This window comes from Chinchilla lanigera, unplaced genomic scaffold (assembly GCF_000276665.1).
Source record: "Chinchilla lanigera isolate Chin_1 unplaced genomic scaffold, ChiLan1.0 scaffold00037, whole genome shotgun sequence".
Lineage (NCBI taxonomy): Eukaryota > Metazoa > Chordata > Mammalia > Rodentia > Chinchillidae > Chinchilla > Chinchilla lanigera.
Genome location: NW_004955438.1, coordinates 13,265,280 through 13,291,326, shown reverse-complemented (window position 1 = coordinate 13,291,326; position 26,047 = coordinate 13,265,280). Strand labels below are relative to the sequence as shown.

Below are 26,047 nucleotides of genomic sequence, written 5' to 3'. Positions count from 1 at the left end.
GTAGGGTAGGTTCCATGCTAGTGGGCATAAGCTGCGAAGCCCAGAAACTGCTGCCCTCATTTAGCACCTTGCTGATAAAGCAAAAATATTTTTGCACGAGAAGTGTACCCCTGTCTTCACTTCCAGCTCTAGAGCAGTGGCTCAGATTTTTTTTCCCCCAAGAGGAGATGTGGTTCATAAGAGATATCTGAAGCTGTCAACAAAAGAACTGATTATTGGTGGCACAGAGTATGTGGAGAAGTTCTGACCTGTGCAGGTGCTTTTTCAGGGAAAAGAGTTTGGTGATAGGCAATTAAGAGGAAGCGGGTAGCTTCACTAGAGCAGTAAGTTAAATTGTCAAATGTAGACAAGTACAAAGAGTCTTTCTGGTGTCAGAACAGACTTCAAATGCTGGCCTCAAACTACTGCAAAGGGACCTGAGTTTACTGGATGGGACTGTGGAATAATTTATGGCTCCAGAGTCCAGTTGGAAAGAATAGAGCAATCAGCCAGCAATTAGTGGAACCTAGCAGCTGTTTGTAATACCAGTAGAGGCAGATAGCCTTACCAGTCTGGGAAAGAGAGTGAAAAAGCCCTGCTAACATCACTGCACAAATAGTCAAGGCTTTTCTTTCTGATGAACAGTATTGAAATCTTTACAGTGCAGATAAAATAGACTTCACTAAAATAGCCAAGCAGAGTTATTAAATAAGGAAAGGGTAACAAAAACAACACAGGAGTGGGGCCAAGGGGTAGAAATCAGATCCTAACTGAAGTTCCAGGGGTTACTAGGTAGACTAATGTTACAACTATGGACTTTCCTTTCCTCTATCATTGTCTTTGAAAGACAAAATTATATAAAGTAATAAAACAGTGTTGTTAGGTTTTGCAACACGTAGTCATCCCTTGATATCCGTGGAAGGTTTATTCTAGCACCTCTTCACCTCCGCATGGAGCAGCGACACGAATGCATGCTCAGATCCCCTGTATATGGTGGTGTAGTTTTGTTCTTGGAATAAGGTTTTGGGCTGCTTGCTGTTGAAGGCCACTGTCTGGGAAATGAGAATGGGAAATAATCAGGTTTTTTCAAGAGTAAGCATCATGAAAGATGGAGGCACTTTTTAACCTCAAAACCCCATTTTGGAGAGTTCGGGGGAACAAAGGCTATTATAGGGAGGGAAAGGGGTACAGTGAACAGTGGTCAGAAAGCCTATATGCAGGGGGTGACATCTGGGTTATATGTTTCCTTTTATCTTCAGTGGCCAGTACCTCTCAATTGACCTTAACCTGCTGGGTACAGTTCCTGTATTTTACATATTACTTTTCTTCAGATTAAACCTTAGAGCAATTTACGTGCTTTATGTTAGTCTGTGCACTGAACTAAAGGCTGAGGAGTGACATTTTAAAGACTATCAGATTTCTGGATTCTTTAAACCTAGAGAAAATTTTAACAGTTAACATGGGAATTTAGAATTGGGGGCAGAGAGGAGGGGTATATAATCCTTTCAAAAGATTTAGGGAAGGCAGTAGCCTTGCAGAAGGGCAAAGGAGGGGGAGGTTAAAGTAATTTTTCCAGGAATATCTCCCAAAGGAGCTGCCCTGTTATAGTATTTGCATATAACCTATCCACATCCTACTGTTTACTTTAAATCATCTCTAGATTACTTATAATACCTAATGCAATATAGTTGTTATACAGTGTTGTTTAAGGAACGATACCAAGAAAAAAAATGTAAATAGTTGTTATACAGTATTGTTTAAGGAATGATACCAAGAAAAAAATGTCTCTACATGTGCAATATGATGCACTTTTTGTTCCAGAATATTTTCAGTCTGCTTTTGGTTCATTTCATAGATGTGGAATCCATAGTTGCAGAGGGTCAGTTATATATATTGTACTGTTTCTATCATTAATAGCACAAAGGTGGGGGCAGAAGTATATAGGAGTAATTTTTCTACATATTATTGGACTTAAGTTAGTATGAATCATGTCCTATTTCTAAGTTAATATTATAGTAAGCTTTAGAGCAACAACTAAGAAAATTAACTCAAGAAAGTAAAATGAAAATTTGCTAAAAGAAATATTCACCTAATGAAAAGGAGTAAAGGAAGAATAGAGGTACAAAAAATATGAGATACGTAGAAAAGTAAAATAGCCATCAAATCTGGCTATAATCAATAATAATATTAAATACGAATGGCTGAATATTTTAAGTGAAAGGCAGAGAAGGTCAGACTGGAAGAAGATCAAACTATATACTGTTTATATGAGATTACACAATAGATCCGAATATACAAATAGATTAAAAAGGAAAAGGATAAATCATGTAAACAGCAGCTACAAGAAGGTGACATGGTTATACTGACATCAGACAAAATAGAGATAAAAACTAAAAAATGCTATTAGAGTCTAGAAGGAACACTTCATGATAAAAGGACCAACCTATCAGGAAGACAAAATGATTATAAACATGAATGCATGTAACAACATAGACCCAAAATTCATGAAACAAAAACTGAAATGGAAAAATAGACAATTCAGCAGGAATATCCCACCCTGAATAATATATAAGTACAACTAAGATTAAAACCAACAAAGAAGTAAAAAAGTTGAGCATCACTGTAAACCATCTACATATAACTGACATTTATAGAACTGTAAACAACAGCAGAGTACATATTTTTCTTAAGTGCACATAGAACATTCTTTAGACCATATACCAGATCATTAAAAAACTCCATAAATCCAAGACTATTAAAATCATAAAAATATTCTCCAACCATAACAGAATGAGATTAAAAATCAATAGTAAAAGAAAATTTGGGAAATTCACAACTACGTGCAAATTAAACAGTATACTCCTAAATAAATAGTGTATCAAATAAAAAGAGAAACCAAAAAAAAATTTAATGAGAGAAAATGAAGCCATGTTGCATACTCAAATTTTGGGGATCCTGCTAGAGAAGTGCTTTGTGGGAAATTTAAAGCTGTTAATTGTCTAGATTAAAAAAAAAAAAAAACAGATGCCAAATCTTGAAGCAGTCTTTCACTTTGAAACATTGGAAAAAGAAGAGCAAACTAAACCCAAATCAACCAGAAAGGAAAGAAATAATAAAGATTAGGGGAAAATTAATAAAACAGTATAAAAACAGTAGAGAAAAGCAATGAAACCAAAATGTGGTTCTTTGAGGAGATCTGCAAATTGATACACCTTTAATTAGATCAAGAAAATAGAAGACTCAAATTGGTAATGAGAGAAAGGACTTTCCTCCTGACCTTGTAGAATTAAAAAGGCTCACAAGATATGAAGAACTGTATAACAACATAGGTGGTTGTTATAATGTTACTTCATGTTAGACAACTTACATAATATAAGGAAAATCCTAGAAAGGCATGAGCTGTTAGAACTGACTCAAGAAGCAATACAACTTCTGAATATACCTACAGCAAGAGATTGAACTGCTGCTAGTCCTCATTTACCGACTTGAGTTCTGTCCCTGCAACTAGGTCATTAAATGAATTGGTCACTGAATAAGGAATTGTATATAGTATGTACATTACTCAAAACAATGAAAGAGTCAAAGGAAACTCCAACTTGATGACTTGCTTTGTTTTGTTTTGTTTTGTTTGTTTGTTTTCTGGTACCAGGAATCACACTCACGACCTTGCGCTTGCCAGGCAGGCGCTGTACCGCTGAGCTAAATCCCCAGCCCCGATGACTTGCTTTTATTTGCATAACTTTTACATGTAGTACTATAATGTATAATGGAACATAAATGCATAGTATTGCATAGTACAATCAGCAGAAACTATAGTAGTGTGTAAAGAAGAAGGTATATTGTATAAAAAAAGACATTGAGGCTCTATAAACAAGATGTACACAACTATACAGAAAAAGATGGGTTGTAAGTCCAAATGGCAGGTCCTAAATCCAAATAATCATTAAACAGGTCATTAAATGAGAAATGTCTGCATTATTTCCACTACTACTTACTAAAAAATGTGAAAAGTCAAAGCCTACTGTCTTCACAGGCAAATGTTACCAGACATTTAAAAATTAATAGCAATTCTTTATAAACTCTTCCCCAAAATAGAAGAAGAAATACTTCCCAACTTACTGCATGAGGCCAATATCAAATATCAAAGCCAAACACAAACATCAAAACTACGGACCAGTGTCTCCCAGGAGTATAAATACAGAAATCCTCAACACATTATATAAAACAGAATCCAGCAATAAATAAGATTGTACACCATGGCCAAGAGAGATTTATCCCAGATTTGCAAGGTTAGTTTAACAACTGATAATGCATCAATTTAATACAGTGTATCAGCAGAAGACAAAAACCTATTTAATCCTGTCTTGAAAAAATTAGCATTCCTTTGTGATTAAAAAAACTACATTGTAGAAGGGAATTTTACTTGACAAAGGCTTCCGTGAAACACCAGTGAACATAAAACTTAATTGTGACAGACTGACTACTTCCCCCCTACAATTAGGAAGAGGGAAAGAATACTTACCTTTATCTGTTCAACATGGCAGGCCAGAAAAGGTCCCAAAAAGCCTTTAATTGGAAAAGAAGAAGAAAAAAATCTAAGATGACACAATAAACAAATTCAGCAAAGGTGCAAGATATGAGGACCACATACTGAATCAACTAAATTTCTCTGCACTTGCAGTGAACAATCTGAAAATGAAATTAAGACAACAATTCCATTTACTTTAGAATCAAAAAGAATGAAATGAAAGAAGTATAAAACAACATTGAAACAATTTAAATAAATGGGAAGACATTCTATCCTTATGGACAGAAAGGCATCCTATCTTTATGAATTGAAAGACATTATTTTTTAGGATGACAGTAATCCCTAAATTAATTTGTAGCTTTAAATACAACCTTTCTCAAAAGTTCAACTTATATTTGTGAATAAAGTAACAGGATGATCCTAAATTTCATATGGAAAATCAAAGGCCTACAATAACTAAAATGGTTTGAAAAGGAAGAATAAAGATTCACACTTCCTGATTTCAAAATTTACTGCAAACCTATAGTAATGAGGAAGTGTGACACTGATATAAGAATAACCTTGTAGATCAACATGGATCAGTGGGATAGAATTAAGAATCCAGAAATCCTCACATCTACCATGAACTGATTTTTCTTTACAAGAAGGACAATGAAGAAAGAACAGGCTTTTCAACCAGTGATGCTAGAACAACTGAATAGTTACGTGCAAAAATACAGTACTTCACAATAAACAAAAATTAACTCAAAATGGATCAGACTTAAGGGTCAGAGCTGAAACTGTCAAAGTCTTAGAAGAAAAATTGAAATAAAATTTTGTGACATTGGTTTTAGTATTGAATTCTTTGATATGATGCCAAAAGCACAAGCAGCTAACAAAAAGGTAGAAAAATGGGAATGTCTAAGGTGTGGTAGGTGATGAAAATGTTATACAGTTGATTATGGTGATGATTGCACAACTCTGAGCAAACTAAGAACCATTGAATTTTATACTTCAAGTGGGTAAATTTCACGGTATGAGAATTATCTCAAGTAAAAAGGAAAGAAAACTAAAATAGACACAGCCACACAAAGCATTTTAATAGGCCCTTCAGAACAGAAGATATAGAAATATTTGATGTCGTATAAAGATACTAAACATCCTTGTTATTCAGGAAAGTGGCAAATAAAACCATAGTGAGATACACTGCGTGCCAAACATAACAACAGAATTATGAAGGCATAGTACTAAGTGCTTTCCTTATAGAGGGTCCCTCCTGTTAACTTCTCATGACTTTGCCATTGGTTATAGCATGTACCTCATGATGATACTCTGGTGTTACATCTTGTTGGCAACCTTGATGACCTTTTTACCCATATTATATCTTGGATGACTGTTAGATTTCACTCATTGTTTATCTTGCAAAATATATAGCATTAATCTTTAAGAAAAAAACACTGTGCCTGTCAAGTTTTGATCTTGGACTGGCAGGCTGTCTATTCCAAAAGTAGCAAACAGGTTGCAATATTATTGTAGGATTATCTCTTTAGATTTGTAGTTACTTTTCCTCAGTCTTTCCATAAATGGAAAATAAACGACTTTCTATGTACCACGCAACAATATTCCACATATAGTTATTGAAGATCAGAGAGACTTCATTTGCTGTAGGCAGGACAGCAGTGGAGTTGTTAGCTGAAGTCTGTGGAGTTAGCTGAAGTCTATGGAGTTAGCTGAAGTCAGTGGAGTTGTTAGCTGAAGAACAAAGCCCTGTTCTTTTGACTATATCACGTCACCTCTGGATGGAAGTATATTGATTGTTTTTTACAGTGGCTGTCCTTTTGAGTTTCAGTGATTTTTTTTTTTCAGAGAACCTCTATAACATGCAACATAAAAAAAATTTGTTTTTAATTAGCCAGGCATCATAGCATATGCCTACAATCCCAGCACTCAGGAGGCTGAGGCAGGAGGATTGTGAGTTTGAGATCAGCTTGGACTATAAAGTGAGAACCTGTCTCAAAAACCAAAAATAATAACAGTTAATTTGTATTAAACTATTAGTTAACAGTAATTACTAGTACTTACTGCCTGTAGGCACTATGTTGGATGTGTTATAATGAAATGTTGGTCCTGACTTAAATTCATTTGAGCAGAAAAGGCAAGTAGGCAAATAAACATTTGCAGTACAGCTAGAAAATTGTAATGGTGGAAGTCTTTAATAAGTACAATGATAAGCACATGAAGATGTGATCATTTCGGCTGGAGGGGCCATGGAAGGTGAGACAATCGAACATTGAAAGGCTTTGAAGGAGTTTGTCAGTTGATGGGTGCTTATTTCTGTGCTGTGAATGTCTAAACTTGACAGTCATAAAGTGTTTTTTTCTTAAAGATTAGTGCTATATATTTTGCAACCACTTGTTCATAAATAATAGTATTAGCTGTAAACTACTTAGAAGTAGAAAAAGTCATTGTTAGCTTACAGGAATGCTGTGTTCTTTTACACCTTTTAATAATTAGCTTTGTGCTTAGATATAATTAAAACTCCCTAACAAAATACCAAAGCCTTAGAAGGGAAATGTTTTTTGCTATCCTGTTTCTCAAACTACACTGCAAACAAGTAGCTATTAGAGTTCATTAATTCTGTTTCATCAGGGTTTTGGAATGTAAATTTAAGTGGCCAGTGTAAAACATAAATTTGTGAGTTTATGGAGTTCGTTGTGTTCTTGTATGAAATTGCAGTAAACTTGGTGAGTGAATGTTTGGAATACTTGCATTTTCTGTCTTAGTTTGTTTGAGTCACTTTCCTTTTGCTGGAACAAAATACCAAACACCTGCAACTTACAGGAGAGGTTTATTTTGGCTCATGGTTTCCGTCCTTGATGGGCTGGATCCAAGGCAGAAATAGGATGGCAGAAGGGTATCTTGGAGGAAAAAGTACTCAGCCCCTCCATCCTGGAAACAGAGGAAAGAGAGGTGCCAAGGATAAGAATCCACCCTTCCAGGTCGTATCCCAGTGATCCCACCTGTGACCAGGCCCACCACTTACCAGCGCCCCGTGATCCAGTCACCTTCCAAGCACATGAGACTTTTGGGGGACATTTTAGATTTAAACTATTAAATCATAACATTTCAGATTTTTTCAGGAGAAAAATTTTAATCTATAGTTGTAACTTTTCTAGATGTGAATTATGTCTCACACATAAAGGTATGTAATGTAATAGTGGTTAGTCTCTGAAACTTTTTTTGCAAAACGCTTATTATTCTGTATGATTTTAAATAATTTCTAATATTTGTTTCTACAGTTGTCTCCCTAAAAAATGAGCGTTCAGTTGTCAGTTTTTCCATAAATGTCTTATTAGAGCTAATTGTCAATATAATTGGTTTCTTTCCTCTTTTTTTTTCCCTCAGTGCTGGGGATTGAACTCAGGGGTTCTCTATTACTGAGCTACATCCTCAGCCCTTTTTGTTTATTTTGAGTCTCTCTGAGTTGCTCATGCTGGCCTCAAACTTGTGAGCCTTCTGCCTCAGTCTCGAAATAGTTGGGATTACAGGCATGTGCTCAACTGTTTTTTTATTTTTTTGAGTATTTTTGTTTTTGGTTTTTTGCCAGCTCATGCATTTATGTTTTACTATATCCATTTTGTTTTCACTTTTATTATTCCCCTTGGAATAAACATGACAAATTGAGAGGAAAGTGGATTCTTCTAGTTTGGCTGTTTTGACTTGGCCACATTTATTACTTTTACTTTGGCTCTACATGGAGCATAAGAAGGCTACCTAGTACCTAATACATGTTTTTGAAGTGCACATGGACAACTCTGGAAAACAGGAAATCTGCTTATAGATCTTGACTGGCAATTCTCACAAATGACGGGCTGGGATTTTGCTTGTTTTATTTGTTTTTTGTTTTGGTTGTTGTAGTGGCTGATGTTTGGTGCGCCACAGTAAGTTACATTTCCATTGTACAGTGATGGCACAGGTTTCCAATATGTACTGTGTTTGAGAAAATGTATTTAAGTAGATGTGCATTTTTCATAGTAGTTTTAATGGCAATACTCTTTGAAAATTGATTGGTTTGGCTTAGGGTAACCATTATCTTATGAAATTATATTACATGAATCTAGTACTACATTCTAAATGAAACTGTCTACTGTATTCTAAGTTATACAAAACATTTATTAAAATCAGTGCCTGTGGTTAATACAAAGTAATTGAAAGGAAGTAGTTCCTTTTGTTTATGAATACAAGTCAAAGAAAGAAAAATATATTTCATTTTTAGATTATATAAATGGTGGAGAACTTTTTACTCATCTTTCTCAAAGAGAGCGTTTCACAGAGCACGAGGTGCAGATCTATGTTGGAGAGATTGTGCTTGCCCTCGAACATCTGCACAAGGTAAGACGCTTCGTCTCCGGAGTTTCCTCTTTAGGCGACCTTAACTGCGGTGCTGATGGAGCTTAGCTTTCACGTGTCATTGTCTTGGTGCGGGGTGTGACAGCACACTTCCAGAGTACTTACCAGTTTTCTCAGTTGAAACTGAAAAATCTCCTTTCCTATTATAGTTGCTGTGATGCAGATCAAAATGGTAGAACCTGAGCAGTTTTTTTTTGGCTTTCTGCATGAAAAGACCTAGTGTTTCATGTAGTATAAAGTATCACTAGAGTAAAAGCTTTTAATTCCTAAAGGAACATATACAAGGAAGCCACAAGTCATAATACATACTTACTTAATTGTGACATTTCATTGCAGGCTCTGCCTGTATTTCATCACGGTGTTTCCCGATTATATTAGAGAATAAGAGTTATTTTTCACTCTCACACTGGCTTTCTTTTCCATTTATTTTGTCCTTGAAACTCTATTATTCCTACCTCTGCCTTCCTCCTCCATTTTCTCCCTAGAGCAATGAAGCAATTCCTTTAAATGGAATTCATGTTCGTGGCCCCGCTTGAATTCTGTACAAATCAGTTTGAGGTTTTAAAATATTGTTGCAGGTGCTCTTAATCTTGATCAGTGATATTATGACTTCATTTTTAAAATTTAATGAAGAAGCATTATCATAGAACCAGAGTTATTATGTAACCTGAGCTTATATGTTTTCCTTAGAGACAGGAGGTACTAAAGTACTTTGTACCAAAGGTATGTGAAGTCACGTGACTTGCTTTCTGTATGTTACAGTAATACCGGTACCTTATGAAGCCATTCTTTGTCGTGTCGCATCCTACCCTGGCTTAGGATAAACAGAGTTGAAAGTGCTGATTATAGAGTGCAAAAAAGGAGGAGGGAGTTGGAGAGGAAAAGTAAGAAGAGGGAGAAAGGTTTTGAAGGGCCAGGGAGGTCCCAACATCAAGATAGAAGCCATAGATGTAAAAGGCTGTGAGGAAAGGTTCTGGGAAGATACAACTCAGAAACAGGACTGCTTAGATGGAGAGAGGATTCAGTACAGGAATCTGAAGAAGAGTGAATGAAAATGTGTGAGAACAGGGTACAAGGGAGCCGACAGCTGGCGCACTGCTGCAAGGCTGTGGCGAGAAAGGGGCAGAGGAGCCGTAACGTACTAGTGGAACTGAAGTCATGAGGCAGATGGGGACTTCCTTGGATAGAATTTTCAGTGTGGTAACGAGCTTTATGCTTATACCTGGGAGTGTTTTTGCAGGATATAAAGTAGTTAGGATGTCTTTATATAAGAAACAAACTGGAGCCAGAAATGGGCTGTCAAGACCTTTGAAATTTATGATTAACGTTCTATAATATTAAAATGATGGTAGAATTCATCATAAATCCCAGAGTAAAAACAAAGCACAAAGCCCCAATGGGAAAACTAGAAAATTCACTTTTAACTTATGTGTTTAATTTTGTTCATTCTTTTCATTAAATGAAAATCATGAATATTTATTATTAAACAGTAGTAAGAAACAAGTAAATAGAGAACCTAATGAATACCAGATGTAACTGTTATTGGTATGAATTGAAAGTGACATAGCAAATCAAATAGATCTCAGTTAACTTTCTCAGTAACCCTAAAAAAGACATATAATACAAAACCAGCAATATTAACCTTAATGTAGATACTAACACTGGGTTTCACAGGAAGAGACAAAAATAGGAGTTTACTTGGAAGTAGTGAGGTAAAACATACACTAAATTATTTGTTCCTACAAATCTTTTCTAAAGAGGTCATTAAGAAGTGAAAGTGCTATTGGTTGTTAGATGTGTGTGATGCTTTAAGTCAAATATCTGTTCAGTATACACTCAAGATGTTTTCGTTCCTATTCTTATAAAACACTGAAATCGTGGAAGAAAATTAGCGAGTATTTTTCTTTGAGTAATTTTTATTTCAACTCTGAGAGGTTATTAAGAATCTGCTATTTAATATAGTGTTGAGAAAAGCAATATTTCTAAGTTTAAAAGCCTTTAATCCAGGCTACAATAACTATAAACATGGTGTGGGAAACTCGTGTAGATTAAGCACCTCATAAAGAATTTAAATAGATTTACTTATCTAATTGAAGGAATAGTTGAAGTGTTTTCCTATAAAACTTACGTGCAAGACAAAGCAGAGATACACAGTCATGCGCCACCATTTGACAGACTACATGTACAGCAGTGGTGGCGTAAGATTTTAATGGAGCTAAAAACTTCCTATCACTTGGGGATGTCAAGCTGTCATAATACATTACTCACGTGTTTATTGTGATGCTGGTATAAATATACCTGCTGCATTGCCAAAGTATAGCACACACAGTTATGTACAGTACAGTAATACTTCAGTAAATGACTGTTTCTGGTTTATGTATTTAATATACTTTTGACTATTATTTGGAGTACATTCTTATACTTATTTTTAAAAGGTGGGTTTACTGTAACATAGAATGCCATGTTAACACCAGCAGTAGCTTCATGCATCTGTATTTACTGTGTAATCATTTTCTCTTGTGCTTGATTTATCTTGTTTTGTTCATCATAGCCCTAGGAGCAACAGCCTATTATACATATATATATACTTTTATATATTATATATACCTTGTATATGGTGTATACACACACACCCCATAGAACCTAGGTGTATTGTAGGCTATACCATGTAGGTTTGTGTAAGCACACTCTGTGTTTACATGATCACAGAAAAACCTGACAACATATACTCCCCACATATCCCTGTCATTAAGCATCACATGACTGTATACATTTTATTTAATTGATTTGCTTTGGTTATTTAGAACTAAAGGTAAACTAAAATTAATCTATGATCTTTAATCTTTATATTTAAGAGCCTGCTATTCAACAAGCCTTTATTAATTGCCTGTTTGACACATGGCATTGTGCTAGATACTGGATAAATGTTTAAAAAGTGAGAAATAGAATTAGCACATGAGTATATCAAGACAAAGAGGAAATACTTAGAAAATATTAGTCACTTATAGGCAAGTACAATGTAAGCATAGATGCTATAGGATGAAAAACAAGGAAAGGACCAGCATGGGACCTGGTTAGTTAGCAAAGATTTCTGAAGCCCTTAGGAAGTAATGGATAAGAATTGGCTAAGAAGACACCTGAAGATCATCTGGAGTGAGCTTATTTCACGCTTACTCTAGAGAAGTAAGGAAAAGCATTAGCCAAAAGGGAAGCCCTAAAGAACTGGTCTGACAAAGGTAGACCCTTGTTACAAATAAAATGAAGGCATGATTGAAGAGCTCCACCCAGCAAATAAGCCCTGAGATGGAGAAATTTGCATTTGCCCTAACAGTCACTAAGAGCCATAGAATGAGGAGGGAAATACCTTTAAAAAATGAGAAGAAGCAGATAAGAAAGACTGTCCAAATTTGTTTTTGGAAACTGTTTTAAAATGCCTATTTGTTTGTTTTCACAGTTGGGAATTATATACCGTGACATTAAGCTTGAGAATATTCTACTTGATTCTAACGGTCATGTGGTGCTGACAGATTTTGGTCTGAGTAAAGAGTTTGTGGCTGATGAAGTGAGTATTATATTTTAATTTGAAATTAGTAATAGCAGAATGTGAATAAGGGTGAAAATTAGCCATAGAATAAACATTTAAAAGGGCAGTACCAAATGAATTATGGACTATTGTGCAAATTTGTTCAAAGGAACATTTTAACATGAGTAAATGTAAAGATTTCTAGCTTAATACTACCGTGGAACTATCCTGTTAAAATTGCAGTAAATCTTTCATGAATATGTCAGAATTCTCCAGTTTAGAAACAAAACAAATATGTTCTCAACTGACTCTGGAAAATATATAAAGTATGGCTTAAATGGGGACCAGTAAAGAATCAGGGCACGTATCATTTACACTATAGTTTTAAGGGACATGCTGTGATAGCCCTTTGAATTCATTTCATAAGAATGACAAGGATCTACTAATTCTTCAATAATCTTTCTGAGTTTTATACTTAAAATGAACTAAAACATAGTAGCTAATGTGCAGATTTTAGCTATGGAAGGCTTTATATTTTCAGTGTTAATTATAATGTATTAATATTACAAATGCATTTAATTACATGTAAAGTTGTATATCTGTTAGCTATAATTCAATATTCATGTCACAATCATAATAAAAGTTTTATTTTTGTAACTAAAATAAGTGAATTTGAGTATCAGTTTTGATTTTTATCTAGGAAATTTCTGGTGTAAACACAGAATCGTAGTAAAATTAGTATGATGAAGGCCTTTGTTGTGTAAAGCACATCATTCTTGAGTTCCAAATTAGGTTCAGATTGAGCATCCCTAATCTGAAAATTCAAAACCCAATACATTTTGAGCATTGATATAACTCCCCAGATGAAAATTTCATAGACCACAGTAAAACACACTCATGCAACACAAAATATATTTAGTACCCCCAAGAGACAAAAATATAAAATATAGTTAGTACCCCCAAGAGACAAAAATATAAAATATATTTAGTACCCCCAGGAGACAGAATGCCCTTCTTAGCTCACCTGGATATATATTTTTCACACACACTCAGATTCCCACCAGACGCCCTCCACCCACAGAGGTTAATAAAATGACATGTACGCAGGTGCCGAGTGCCAAGGGCAGGTCCTCCAAAATGACCCGCATGGGGCCAAGGCCTATAAGCATTATTCATTATGTATTTTTGCTTATTCTCTGCTCTGTACTGTAAAGATACTTTTGAAAATGTTAAAAGGGGTTGCAGGTGCTCTCATGGGTAAGAGTGATGAGAAAAAGCAAACGCAGTTGCGATTATCTCTAGCACAAAAAGTCAAGCTGTTGGAAAAACTGAGCACCAGTGTAAGTGTGAAATGTCTTACAGAAGAAAATGGCTTTGGAATGACCATCATAGATGATCTGAAGAAACAGAAGGGTAAACTGTTGAAATTCTGTGCTGAAAATGATGAACAGAAGTTAATAAAAGATAGAAAAATGCTGCATAAAGTCAAAATGAAGATCTCAATTGTGTATCAAAAGAGTAGATCTATCAGCATCGCCGTGAACACATGCCATTTAATGGGATGCTAATTATGAAGCAAAGATCCATTGTGAAAAAAAAGATCTATTGCGATGAACTAAAAATGAAAGGTAATTGAATATTCAACAAGCTAGTTGGAGAAATTTAAGAAAAGGCACATTACATTTTTAAAGATCTATGGTGATAAATCTGCTAAAATGAAACAGGAAAGAAGTACATTGGCAAGTTTACCAAGGTCATCACTGAAGAAAATATGACACCAGCACAAGTCTGTGACACTGATGAAATGTCACTGATTGGGCATCGTTGCCTAGAAAGATGCTGGCTGCAGCTGATGAGATAGCCCCTCCAGGAATTAAGGGTGCTGAAGACAGAATAGTTATTCTGGGATGTGCTACTGCAACAGGCTAATGCATTGTAAACTTGGTGTGATAGGCAAAAGCTTGTGTCCCCAGTGTTTTAAAGGAACGGATTTCTTATCGGTCTGTTATTATGTTAACAAAAAGACATGATCACCAGGGACCTCTTTCTAAAGTAGTCCATATTTTATAGCAGCAGCTCATGCTGCTGCATCAAAACTGGACTGGGTGAAGAACCTGCAAGGTTTTGTTTTTTCTCAGTAGCTGTTATGCTTATGCTCCAGCTGAAGTTCTCATCAAGAATAATATTTATGCATATACTTTCCCCAAGTGTAACTGTTAATTCAGCCACGTAACTGCAGAACACTTAGAACACTGAAGATAAACATAAAAACACTGTCTTGAACAGCATGCTCGCAGCAGTGAACAGAGGCCTGCTTGTGGAAGGTTTTCAACAGGAGTTTAGCATGATGAATGCTGTATATGCGGTTGCCTGCGCTTAGGACTAAAGATGTAGGTGTGTGCCTCCTGGCACAACTTCTGACCTATGGCTGTATTGGGTGATGATGATGAACAAAGTGCTGACTTTGAGGATTCTGTATGTCAAGTGTAAGGATGTCTGACATGCTTACATAAGCAAAAAATGTACCTTTACAATCTGATTGTAAACGGGAAGAACTAGATATCAAGGAAGTTTTTAACATTGATAATAAGGCTCTACTTGTCCATTGACCAATGGTGAAATAATATTAAGTTCTGAATCAGGGGACCATGATAATAATGATGATAAAGATGTCATTCTTAAACTGAAGATGTGACTTTAGGCAGCATGGTGAAAATATATGATAGGCTTATTGATGGGCTTGAGCATTGTGCATGCACAACAGAACAAGAAGTCATGTCACCTTATGAGAGACTTCTAAGGCAAGGACCATTGTTAAGGAGACAGGTAATTCTGGAGGACCAGTTTATCCCTAGCCCCTCAGTTCTGGAGGACCACCGGTTCCCTGGCCCCTCAGCTGCTTCTGATGTATCTTCTTACCAAGAAATAAAATGCAGTGTTCAGTAGCCTTTAAATCAAGATGCAGCATTGCAGATGGCGACTGAACCTGTGCTGTTCGTTGTTGCTGGTGTTTAGCAGCTGACACGGGTTCTGCCGATACCACAGTGCTGCTTGGTTACCATGAACACAGGCCCTTTCACAGCAGTGATGTCGAGTCATATTTTTAATGTTAAACATTATATGTGAGTAAGTATAAGAAAATTATTGTCTATCAGTTGCATATACATTTTTAGTAGGAATGATGTGATGCCAGACAGCCACAGATTGTCCATGTGAATGCTGAGTGACAGCTTTGCTTTCTGATGCTTCATTGTACACAAATTTAGGTATCATGTGCACAGTTATTTGAAACACTGTATAAGGTTACATTCAGGCCATGTGTATACGGTGTGTATAAAATGTAAGTGAATTGCCTGTTTAGACTTGGGTCTCATCCTCAAGATACTGCATCATGTGTAAATATTCCAAAACCTGAAAAAAGTGAAATCTTAAATACTTCTGGTCCTGAGCATTTTGGGTAAGGGACAATCAGTCTGTATAGTGTACTTCTGGTTGCCTTTGGGAATATTGCCAAAGCAATCCTAAGTGAATGGAATTAGTAGTAAAATTATAAAAATTAAAGAACCTAATTTTTATTGTGTCTATATTTATTCAGTAAATATTTATTGATCACCTACCTGTACTGTATTATATAGTACAATATACATAAAATAGAAATGATCTCCACCATTGTGAAGCTGGCATTATAATAATAAATTGATTATCTTTGATAGAAAATTATAGGGGCCGAGGATATAGCTCAGTGGCACAGTGCCTGCCTCGCAAGCACAAGGTCCTGAGTTTCTTAGTCCCCAAAAAAAGAAAAGAAAATTATAGTTATAAAAGTCATTAGGTGAATTTTAAGGAATTCAATTCCAAGATTGGTTTTTAAAAATTTTACTCTTTTGTAAAAAATTTAGTGATGACTTCAGTAAAATGTAACAGATTTACATGTTTACTTTTGCTCCCTCACTAAACTCCACAAACGTAAAAATAAAAAGGTAAAATAGGCATACACTGAAAAGGGAAAGAAGAGTATAACAACCACATTTTGGTAGATGGGCAGCAGAGAGCATTGTGGTGAGCTATTTGACATCTCTAAAACAGCTGAATCCTAAACCAGTAAGGTGAGAAAGCTACAAACCATTTCAACTTCTGACTCCCCAAAAAGGTTCAGGAACTGGGCACCAGATACTACCTAAAATACAAGTACAGGGAGTTCAGGGCCAGAGGATTGGTTGGAAGTCTACATGAGAAAGAGGTAGTGTGCAGATGCCATCTCTGCCCCCTCTGTATTCCCTTGGGAAGCTGTGCCTTCTTGGCTCTGAGTTCGGGGACAAAGGGCACAGCTGAGGATGAGGATAGCAGATGGAGAATAGCAAGGAAAGTGAAAAATGACACACAGAACTGGACAACTTCCATGATCTCCTTCTTCCACCTCGCTCTGAGCACAGTGATGCCCCTCACAGTGCAGAGGATTCCTGTCTGAGAAACCAGGGCCCAACATCAGTAGATGCTGTCGGCTCTGGGTTTTGAAAGTAAACCAGCCCAAACAGATCTCCTTGCAGAGCAGTCTGTGACTTGACAGGCTCAGTCTGTGCCACAGAAACATGATTGTGGTGATGTGATGATTTTTTCATATTTTTGTAAGGACATTACAGTTAGTTTCTGCTATATTAGTATATTTTAAAAAACATCTGAGGAGTACACAGGCTTAAAAAGATTGCCAGATTCCCTGGCATGTACAGTATAGAGCTCACACAGAGAGAATCGGTGGTCATATTTTTCTCTTTCTGTGGAACCATTCATTCATTTGCTCATTCCCTGTATTGTTTGTTGAAGGCCTTCTATGTGCTGGATGTTAGGCTAGTAATACAACAATAAAAGAATCACTTAAAGAACATATATAGGCTGATTATTCAATGATAGAGAAAAACAGACCTTGGCCCTGGAGAAAACCAAAATGGTAGCACTCTTATCATGGTCATAGTTCTCATTTCTGGGACACAGTACCCAACACCCACAACTAAAAGGAGAAGAGATTTATTTTGGCTCACATTTCAGCCCATAGTTGGCTGGTCAGGATGGTACAGCAGAGGTGGATGGCAGGGATTGCTGCTCATGGCATGGCACACAGGAAGCAGAGTCAAGGGAGGAGCCAGGAGTGGAGATACAACCTTCTGAATCATGCCCTCATGACCCACCTCTTCCAATCAAGCCCCACCTCCTAACAGCAAGTCCACTGTGATGCCTCTATAATCCAGTCACTTTCCAGAGGTTCCTGCTGTGATTGCATGGGTGGGACATTTAGATATGAATCACTATGTGGCTATGTAGGGGCACATCAAGATATAAACCAAGCAAACCCAAAACTAAAGAAACATAAAACAGTGCTGATCAGAGTTATTACATCTTAATATAGTCATGCAAAGTACTCAGAAATGTTATGACTAAAGCAGCCAGGTCTCTTCACAGGGGAAGGCTCTGTGTTTTCTGCTGGTCTTGTCAAGAGCCATCCTCAAGGGAACAATGGTGGTTCCAATCAGATATCATAGTCTTAAAGCACTTAGTTGTTTGGGTGCAAAAATAAAATATTGAGGTTCAAGCTGAAGCAGAGAAGTGCCTTCTCTCTTTTTTAACTGTCCTTTCTTTCACCATTTTAGTATGCCTGGTCTTCCCTATCTTAAAATTTTAAATGGAGATGTGGATAGATGAATGGACTAACTGATAGAGACAGAAAAACATCTCAGGATCTCACAGTCCCTTCTGTTGTCTTGTGGTTCTCCTGTGTCAATATTTCTACACGATCTCTACTAGCACACATGTCACTCCCTCCTTAATCTATTCCAGTTTGGCTCATATCCCCTTACCAATTGACTGCTGTGCCTAACATTGCTATTGACCTCAATTTTAGTTTTTATTCCTCATCTTGCTTGACTGCCTACTGATGTTGAAGTAGATTGCCTTTCAACTTGGCTCCGTGACTTGACAAGCCCCAGATTTCTCTCCCTCACTCTTTGGCAGGCTGTTCCTCCTCTACCCAAAGCTTCCTCACACTTCATTCCTAAGTAGTCTTGTATACTCCCTCTCTTTAAATGCTGCTAATTCCCAAATATGTATATGGCCAATCCTGATTTCTCTGCTGGGGTGAAGCTCCAAATATTCCTGTAGTATATCCACTGACCCCTCACAGGATCCTCAAACTCATCTTTCCCAAAACTGAACTAACCAACTACCCAAGTCTGCTTCTCTTTGAATGTATCAATTTCAGTATAAATTCTGGGTTCATTTGATCTGGGAAATGTATTTATATTTTATCTTCAGGAATTTACTTTTTATGTATGTTTGCTGTTTCTGCTCATGATGTAATAATTGTCTCTGTGTATTCATTAATTTGATAATTCACAAGATACATATTAACTACCTTCTGTATGCCCAGTATTATACTCGACTCTAGAGCAATGATGGCGAACCTTTTAGAGCTTCCAGTGATAGCAAACAGCTTGCTGTGGCATGGGTGCCATAGGCTCACCACTGCTGCTTTGAAAGTATGATGATGAAAATTAATTCCTTACCCTTTTGAGCCTGTATTCTAGAGGTATTCATCAGATATTCATATAGTTATTTGTAGATAATATTTTACTAATCTGGATTATAAAGTTTATGTTAGAAACTATAAATGTCTTTTAAATAACACTATACAATTTGAGGCTTTTACTGGCATATGCTGTTCTGAACCACAAAATTTGATAAATCCTTTGATATTCTTAGACTAAAAGAAGACTTTTCTAGATCTGTGTAGACTAGGATATGCCTTCTATAGGTGTTCTGTTTTGTTTTGTTTTGTTTTGTTTTGTTTTGTTTTTTGTCTTTTTTGAGACAGGATCTCACTATGCAGTTTAGGCTGCCCATGAACTCACTTTCTAGCCCAGCTGGCCTTGGACTCACAGTGATCCTCCTGCCTCAGCCTCCCAAGTGCTGATATTACAAGCATGCACCACCACACCTGGCAGTTTTTTGTTTTTTTTTAAATAGTGCAGTTTAGCAAATGTGTTGAACTTTTGCTGTTAAGCAGATTATCTTCTCAGTATTGGATATTTGATTCTAACACTACAGACTTTAAAAAGCCGTTTAAAAACAGCAGAGGCTAAAGTAAGAATAAATTTAGTAGAATTGTGTTTTACAATGAAATAATGTAAAAAAGACACATTCATGTGTTATTATTCTATACTTAAATGTGGTTTTTACAATCTGTGTTTTCATAATTTAACAGTGAATATTTGAAAATTCCATAACCGATCACTAGCACAAGTTTTTTTTTTTTTTTTTTTTTTTTTTTTACTAGCACAAGTTTTAGTCAAGAAAAATTACATCCCTGACATTAAAAAACCAGTAGCTAAGTTAATTATAACCTACTGCCATATTATCTGTATTTAATAAGAAAAGGCCTATAGATTTATAGATATTTTCTCTTTCCAGAAGTGGAAAAAGTCTGACCTGTGATAAATTCAGTACTGCAATTTACTGATGAATTCTTTGAATATATGAGGCATTTTAGTTGTAGTAGAGAAAATACGTATATTGAAGTCATGGTATATTGTTCTGTTCAATTCTTAGCAATGTAATATTGGACAAGTCACTTAATCATTAACTTTTCTGAGTTTAATTTTTTCATCTATAAAATGATAATTATCATATCTAATTTATAGGATTGTCATGGTAATATAATGAATTAATGCCCATCAAAGTACTTGTTAACATTTAAAAACTGTAGAACTATTAGTTTCAGATTACTGTAAGCAGAATTAAAATATGTATTCTTTCTACTACACTAAAATGCCTCTTGTTTAGCAAAAGATACCTTGGAATAAAAAGATTGACTAAGTGTGATTAATAAATATTCATATTTTCTGAATAAGAACAAAATAATTGAATCTGTCCCTTACTGTTGACATTCTCTTTTTTTTTTTTTTTTGGTTTTTCTCCGGTACCGGGAACCAAACTCACGACCTTGCGCTTGCCAGGCAGGCGCTTTTGCCGCTGAGCTAAATCCCCAGCCCCGTCATTCTCAATTATGATCATTTTGCAGTTTCCACCACTCATTCCGTACATATTGACTGAATATCTATTATTATCAAAGCACTGTTCTGCCTAGCTGTTGGGACCTAATATTGAGCAAAATAGACAATAACAGGTAAAAAAGTAAAATATATGTAGTATGTTATATTGTAATTAGCTGCAAGATGGCAAATATGGCAGGGAAGAGAGATAGGAAATATCAGGGTAAGAATAGGTTATACTTTGAAATCAAGGGGTCAGGAGTGCTTCATCTAGAAGGTGACATTTGAGTAGAGACATGATGGAAGGGAGAGGGTAAGCCTTGTAGAAATCTTAAGTAAGAGATTTCTGGGAAGAGGGTCTCAGGTGGGGTTTTGTGTGGGTATGTGGGATAATGAGGCCAGTGTGGGTCTGTGGAATGAGTGAGGGTTAAAATGATAGGAAATAAAGACATGGAGGGGATCAGATGGAAAGACTGTGTAGGCCATACAGTACATTGAAGACCATTGAAAGGACAGTGGCTTCTCTGCACAAAATGAGGAGCCATCAGCAAGTTCTGATAGAAGAGTGACATGATCAGACTCATTTTGGGAGGATTATCCCAGTTGCTAAGTGTGGTAGTCTTATAGCAGGACAGGTCTGCAAATGTGTCATTCAGTTAGGAAGCTATTGCAGTTATGATTCTGGCTTAGACCACAGGAGAGTAGGTTGTGAGAAGTGGTTGGATTTTAGGTATGTGTTCACATTGCACCTAATAGAATTTTTTTAATAAATTAGATGTGGGGTATAAGAGGATTAGAGGAATCAGTGGTATCTCTAAGGGTTTAGGTTTTTTTTTTTTTTTTGCCAGAAAGGCTAAGAGGATACAGTTGCCTGCAGCTGTTATGGACAACAGGTCAGGGTGGGTAAAGCAGTGGAGCAGGAAAGGTTGAGTTGGAACTATCTGTTAGGCAAACAAGCACAGACATTATGTAGATATATGAGTCTGGAATTTGAGAGAGAAATTTGGTCTAGATAATTAAATCTGGACTTTGCTGGTACTGTGTCTAAATAATGTTTAAATTAAAATCATTAAAATGGATGAGAATACCAACAGTAAGCATAGGGAGAGAAGAAAAAAAGGACAAGTCCAAACTCTGGGTTGTAGCAAAATTAAGTGAATAAAGAGAGAAAGAGGAGCCAGCAAAAGAAACCGAGGAAAAAACACTGGGAAGAAAACAGGCAAGTATGTTATCTTAAAGCCAAGTGAGGACCAGGGATACAGCTCAGCAACATGGCATCTGCATGGCAAGCACAAAGTCCTGAGTTCGATTCCCAGTACAAAAAAAAAAGCCAAGTGAAAACAATGTTTCGAGCATGGACTGATTAACTGTCAAAGACTGTTAAGATGAGAATGAAGGCTATAGAGGAAGTTATATCAGAAATAATTGCTCAAGTAAAAAAGGAAATGACAACCATAATGCAAGAATTACTCAACATATCAAAAGAAGACATAGATTAAAAAAAATAGAGGAGCACTGAAAAGTGATGGAAACTTTGAATGAACAGTATAGGAATGATTTAGAATGCATGAAACAGATTCAAAGAGATATTCAGGAAATTAAAAATTCCATTGAAAGCTGGCAAAATCGCTTGAATGAAATGGAAGATAGACTTTCAGACTTTGAAGACAGCATTACAGCTAGTGATCATGAAAGGAAAGATCTCTTAAAAGTAACAAGGGAACAGCAAACAACAATTCTTGCAGCTGCAAGATGAGGAAAGGAAAACAAAATAAGGCTCATAGGTGTCCACAGAAGAGCAGGAGGCAACATGAATGACATAAAAAGACTATTTGCAAAAGTAATAGCAGAAAATTTCCCAAGCAGGGGAGAGGAACCTGGCATACACATAAGTGAGGCATATAGAACTCCTATTAGCCATAACCAAAATAAATCTACACCCAGACACATAATAATCAAAATTGCAGACATTCAGCAAAAGAACAGAATATTAAAAGCTATTAGAGAAAAGAAACAGATCACCTGTAAAAGAAAACTCATCAGAATCATGGCAGACTTCTCAACACAAACCATTAAGTCAAGAAGAGCTTGGAGTGAAGTATTTCAGGTCCTGAAAGAAAATAACTTCCAGCCCAGATTACTGTATCCTGCAAAGCTATCTTTCAAAATTGATGGAGAAATAAGATACCTCCATGACAAAGATCAACTGAAGAAATTTATGATCACCAAACCAATCCTACAAAGAGTACTGAAAGATAGTCTACAAAGAGATAAAAATGACCACAATTTCAAGACCAACAATAGAACTGCGAAGCAAGGTAAGCAGTTAAACAGAGGGGGAAAGCACAGAACCATGTTATTGGGAAAATAACATGACAAAGATAAGTGAACACATATCATTAATAACCATTAATGTAAATGGCCTCAATTCACCAATCAACAAACTGACAGAATGGATCAAGAAACAAAATCCAACAGTATGCTCTATACAAGAAACACATTTAACTCAAAAGGAAACTCATAAACTGAAAGTCAAAGGATGGAAAACAATACTCCATGTAACAGGAACCCAGAAAAAAGCAGGAGTAACTATTCTGTTTGCAGACAATGTGAACTTCAAACCAAGAATGATCATAAGAGATAAAGAAGGCCACTATGTTCTTGTTAGGAGGAAACTGCAAGAGGAAGAGATAACAGCCACAAATATATATGCACCAAATGTAGGATCACCCAACTATATAAGGCAAATTTTAACGGATGTGAAAAATCAAATAAATACTGACACAATTGTAATGGAATTTTAACAACCCATCATCACAACGAGGTAGATCAACTAGACAAAAAATCAGTAAAGAAATAACAGAACTAATCCAAACATGTGAACAGATGGACTTCGTAGACCTTTACAGAGTGTTCCACTGAACAACATTAGAATACATCTTCTTCTCAGCTGTGCATGGGACATTATCTAAAATAGACCACATAACCAGACCTCCAGGTGTAAGCTAGGTATTATCTCACTAGTGTAAGAATCCGAAAGAGTGAATATTCCACCCAACATTAGAATACATCTTCTTCTCAGCTGTGCATGGGACATTATCTAAAATAGACCACATAACCAGACCTCCATGTGTAAGCTACATATTATCTCACTAGTGTAAGAACCTGAAAGAGTGAATAAAAATTAGGAGGTATGATAGACATTGTGAAAGGAAAGGAAACTGCTCAAAAGTAAAGAGCAACTGGGATGTTGGAAAAGAAAAAAGAAAGAAGGGGAAATTATGTGTGTATGTGTATACAGGATAGCTAACATAATTGTACTATGACTTCTATCTCTTTACTGAAAGGAACAGTTAATGATTAATTATTTGATCAATTTTGCATGTCTGTTTTCCTGAGAAACTACTTTGAAGATATCAGTATGTAATACAACAACCATTGTTAATTTCCTGCCACTTTGTCTGTAATTCAGTATTGTTTATATTGTTCTTATGCTATTTTGTAAATGTATGTGTTTGTTAATATGTTTTCCTTCTTTTATTTTTAAAATAAATTTTAAAAATAAAATAAAATAAAATAGACCACATACTAGCACTTAGAACATGCTTAAGTAAATGCAAAGGAAATTGTCCCATACTTATTATTGGACCATAGTGCAATGAAACTGGAAATTAATGATAAAAGAAATTGCACAAATTACATAAACACATGGAAATTAAATAACATCCTCCTGAACAGCCAATGGGTCACAGAAGAAATTAAACAATATTTACAGTCAAATGAAAATGCAAATACAAACTATCAGAACCTGGGGGAAACAAAGCAGTGCTCAGAGGGAAGTTTATAGCAGTGGATTCCCACATCAGGAAAACAAATGAACACAAATAAACAACCTTATGCTGCACCTCAAACTTCTAGAAAAAGAGCAAGTCAAGCCCAAAGCCTGAAGAAGAGAGGAAATTATAAAGGTCAGAGCAAAAATCAATGCAGTTGAAACTCAGAAAACAATGCAGAGTTAATGAATCAAAGAGTTGGTTCTTTGAAAAAATAAATAAAATTGATAAACCCCTAGCCAACCTTATCAAAAAAAGGAAAGAAAAACTCAAATCCATGCAATAAGGAATGAAAAGTGTGAAATGACTACAGATCTTGTAGAAATTCAGAAGATCATAAATACCAACTTCAAAAATCTTTACTCTCATAGGATGGAAAACACAGAAGAAATGAACACATTCCTAGATACATATGAATTACCAAAGCTGAATCAAGAAGGTATAAAAATCCTGAATAACCCAATATCAGCCAACAAAATTGAAAATGTAATTTAAAAACTTACCAACAAAGAAAAGCGTAGGTCCTGTGCAACAAAGGCAAGACAGGAGGTATCACAATCCCTGATTTAAAATTATACTACAAAGCTACTGTGATAAAATCAGCATGGTATTGGCAAAAACACAGACCTAAAGATCAGTGAAACAGACTAGGTGATGCAGACACAACCACAAAGATACTCAACCACCTTATCTTTGACAGAGGGGCCAAACATGTTCACTGGAAGAAAGATAGCTTTTTAAATAAATGTTGCTGGAAAAACTGGCTTCCACATGGCAAAGACTAAAACTAGATCATGCCTATCACCGTGCACCAAAATAAAGTCAAAATGGCTTAAAGATCTAAATACTGAAACAGAAGCACTAGGTCTACTGGAAGAGAAAGGAGGTGGAAGTCTTAAAGACATAGAGGTAGGCAGAGAGTTCATGAACAAAAACGAAACTGCACAGGAAATACTTCAAAGAGTCAACAAATGGGATCTCATCTTATGAACAGTTTTTGCACATCAAAAGAAATCTCCCAACAGGATGAAAAGAAAACCCATGAATTGGGAAAAAATTTTAGCCAACTGTCCTCAGACAAAGAACTCCTGTCTAGCACATAAAAAGAATTTTTAAAAATCAGGCACCCAAATTCAAAGATCCAATACAAAAATGAGCATGTGAGATGAATACACATCTCTCTGATAAAGAAATACAAATGGCAAATAAATACATGAGAAAATGTTCAACATCATTAGTCATTCAAGAAATGCAAATTAAAACAAGACTGAGATTCCATCTCACCCTAGAAAGAATGGTTATCATCATGAAATCAATAACCAATGCTGGAGGAGCTGTGAGGAAAAGGGAGCTCTTCTCCAGTATTGGTGGGAGTGTAGACTGGTGTAACCACTGCGGAAATCAGTCTGGAGATTCCTCAGTAAATTAGGATTAGAGGTTCCATTCAACCCAGCTACTCCTCTCCTGGGTATTTTTCCAAATCTCCAGAACTGAAAACATCATACCACAGCAATATAGGTGCACCTGTGTTTATAGCAGCACAATTTCTAATAGCTAAATCTTGGAAACAACCCAAATGTCCATCAGCTGAGGAATGGATAAAAAAGATGTGGTATTGTTATACAATGGAGTATTACTCAGCTATAAAGAAAGATAAACTAGAGGCTTTTATAGGTAAATGGATGCAACTAGAGACCATACTCATAAGTGAAATAAATCAGACTCACATGTGTAAACATCGTATTGCCTCACTGCT

At 36.0% G+C, this 26,047-nt stretch overlaps 1 protein-coding gene across 3 annotated transcripts in view; it reads left to right on the top strand.

Annotated features, from left to right (window-relative positions):
* Rps6ka5 (ribosomal protein S6 kinase, 90kDa, polypeptide 5) overlaps nucleotides 1–26,047 on the top strand; it is a 173,630-nt gene that overhangs the window by 100,754 nt on the left and 46,829 nt on the right. For all 3 annotated transcript variants that reach the window (XM_013517243.1, XM_005390286.2, XM_013517244.1), the window contains 2 exons: nucleotides 8,763–8,878; nucleotides 12,351–12,458. In XM_013517243.1, the coding sequence (XP_013372697.1) occupies nucleotides 8,763–8,878; nucleotides 12,351–12,458 (224 nt within the window). The remainder of the gene's footprint in view (nucleotides 1–8,762; nucleotides 8,879–12,350; nucleotides 12,459–26,047) is intronic.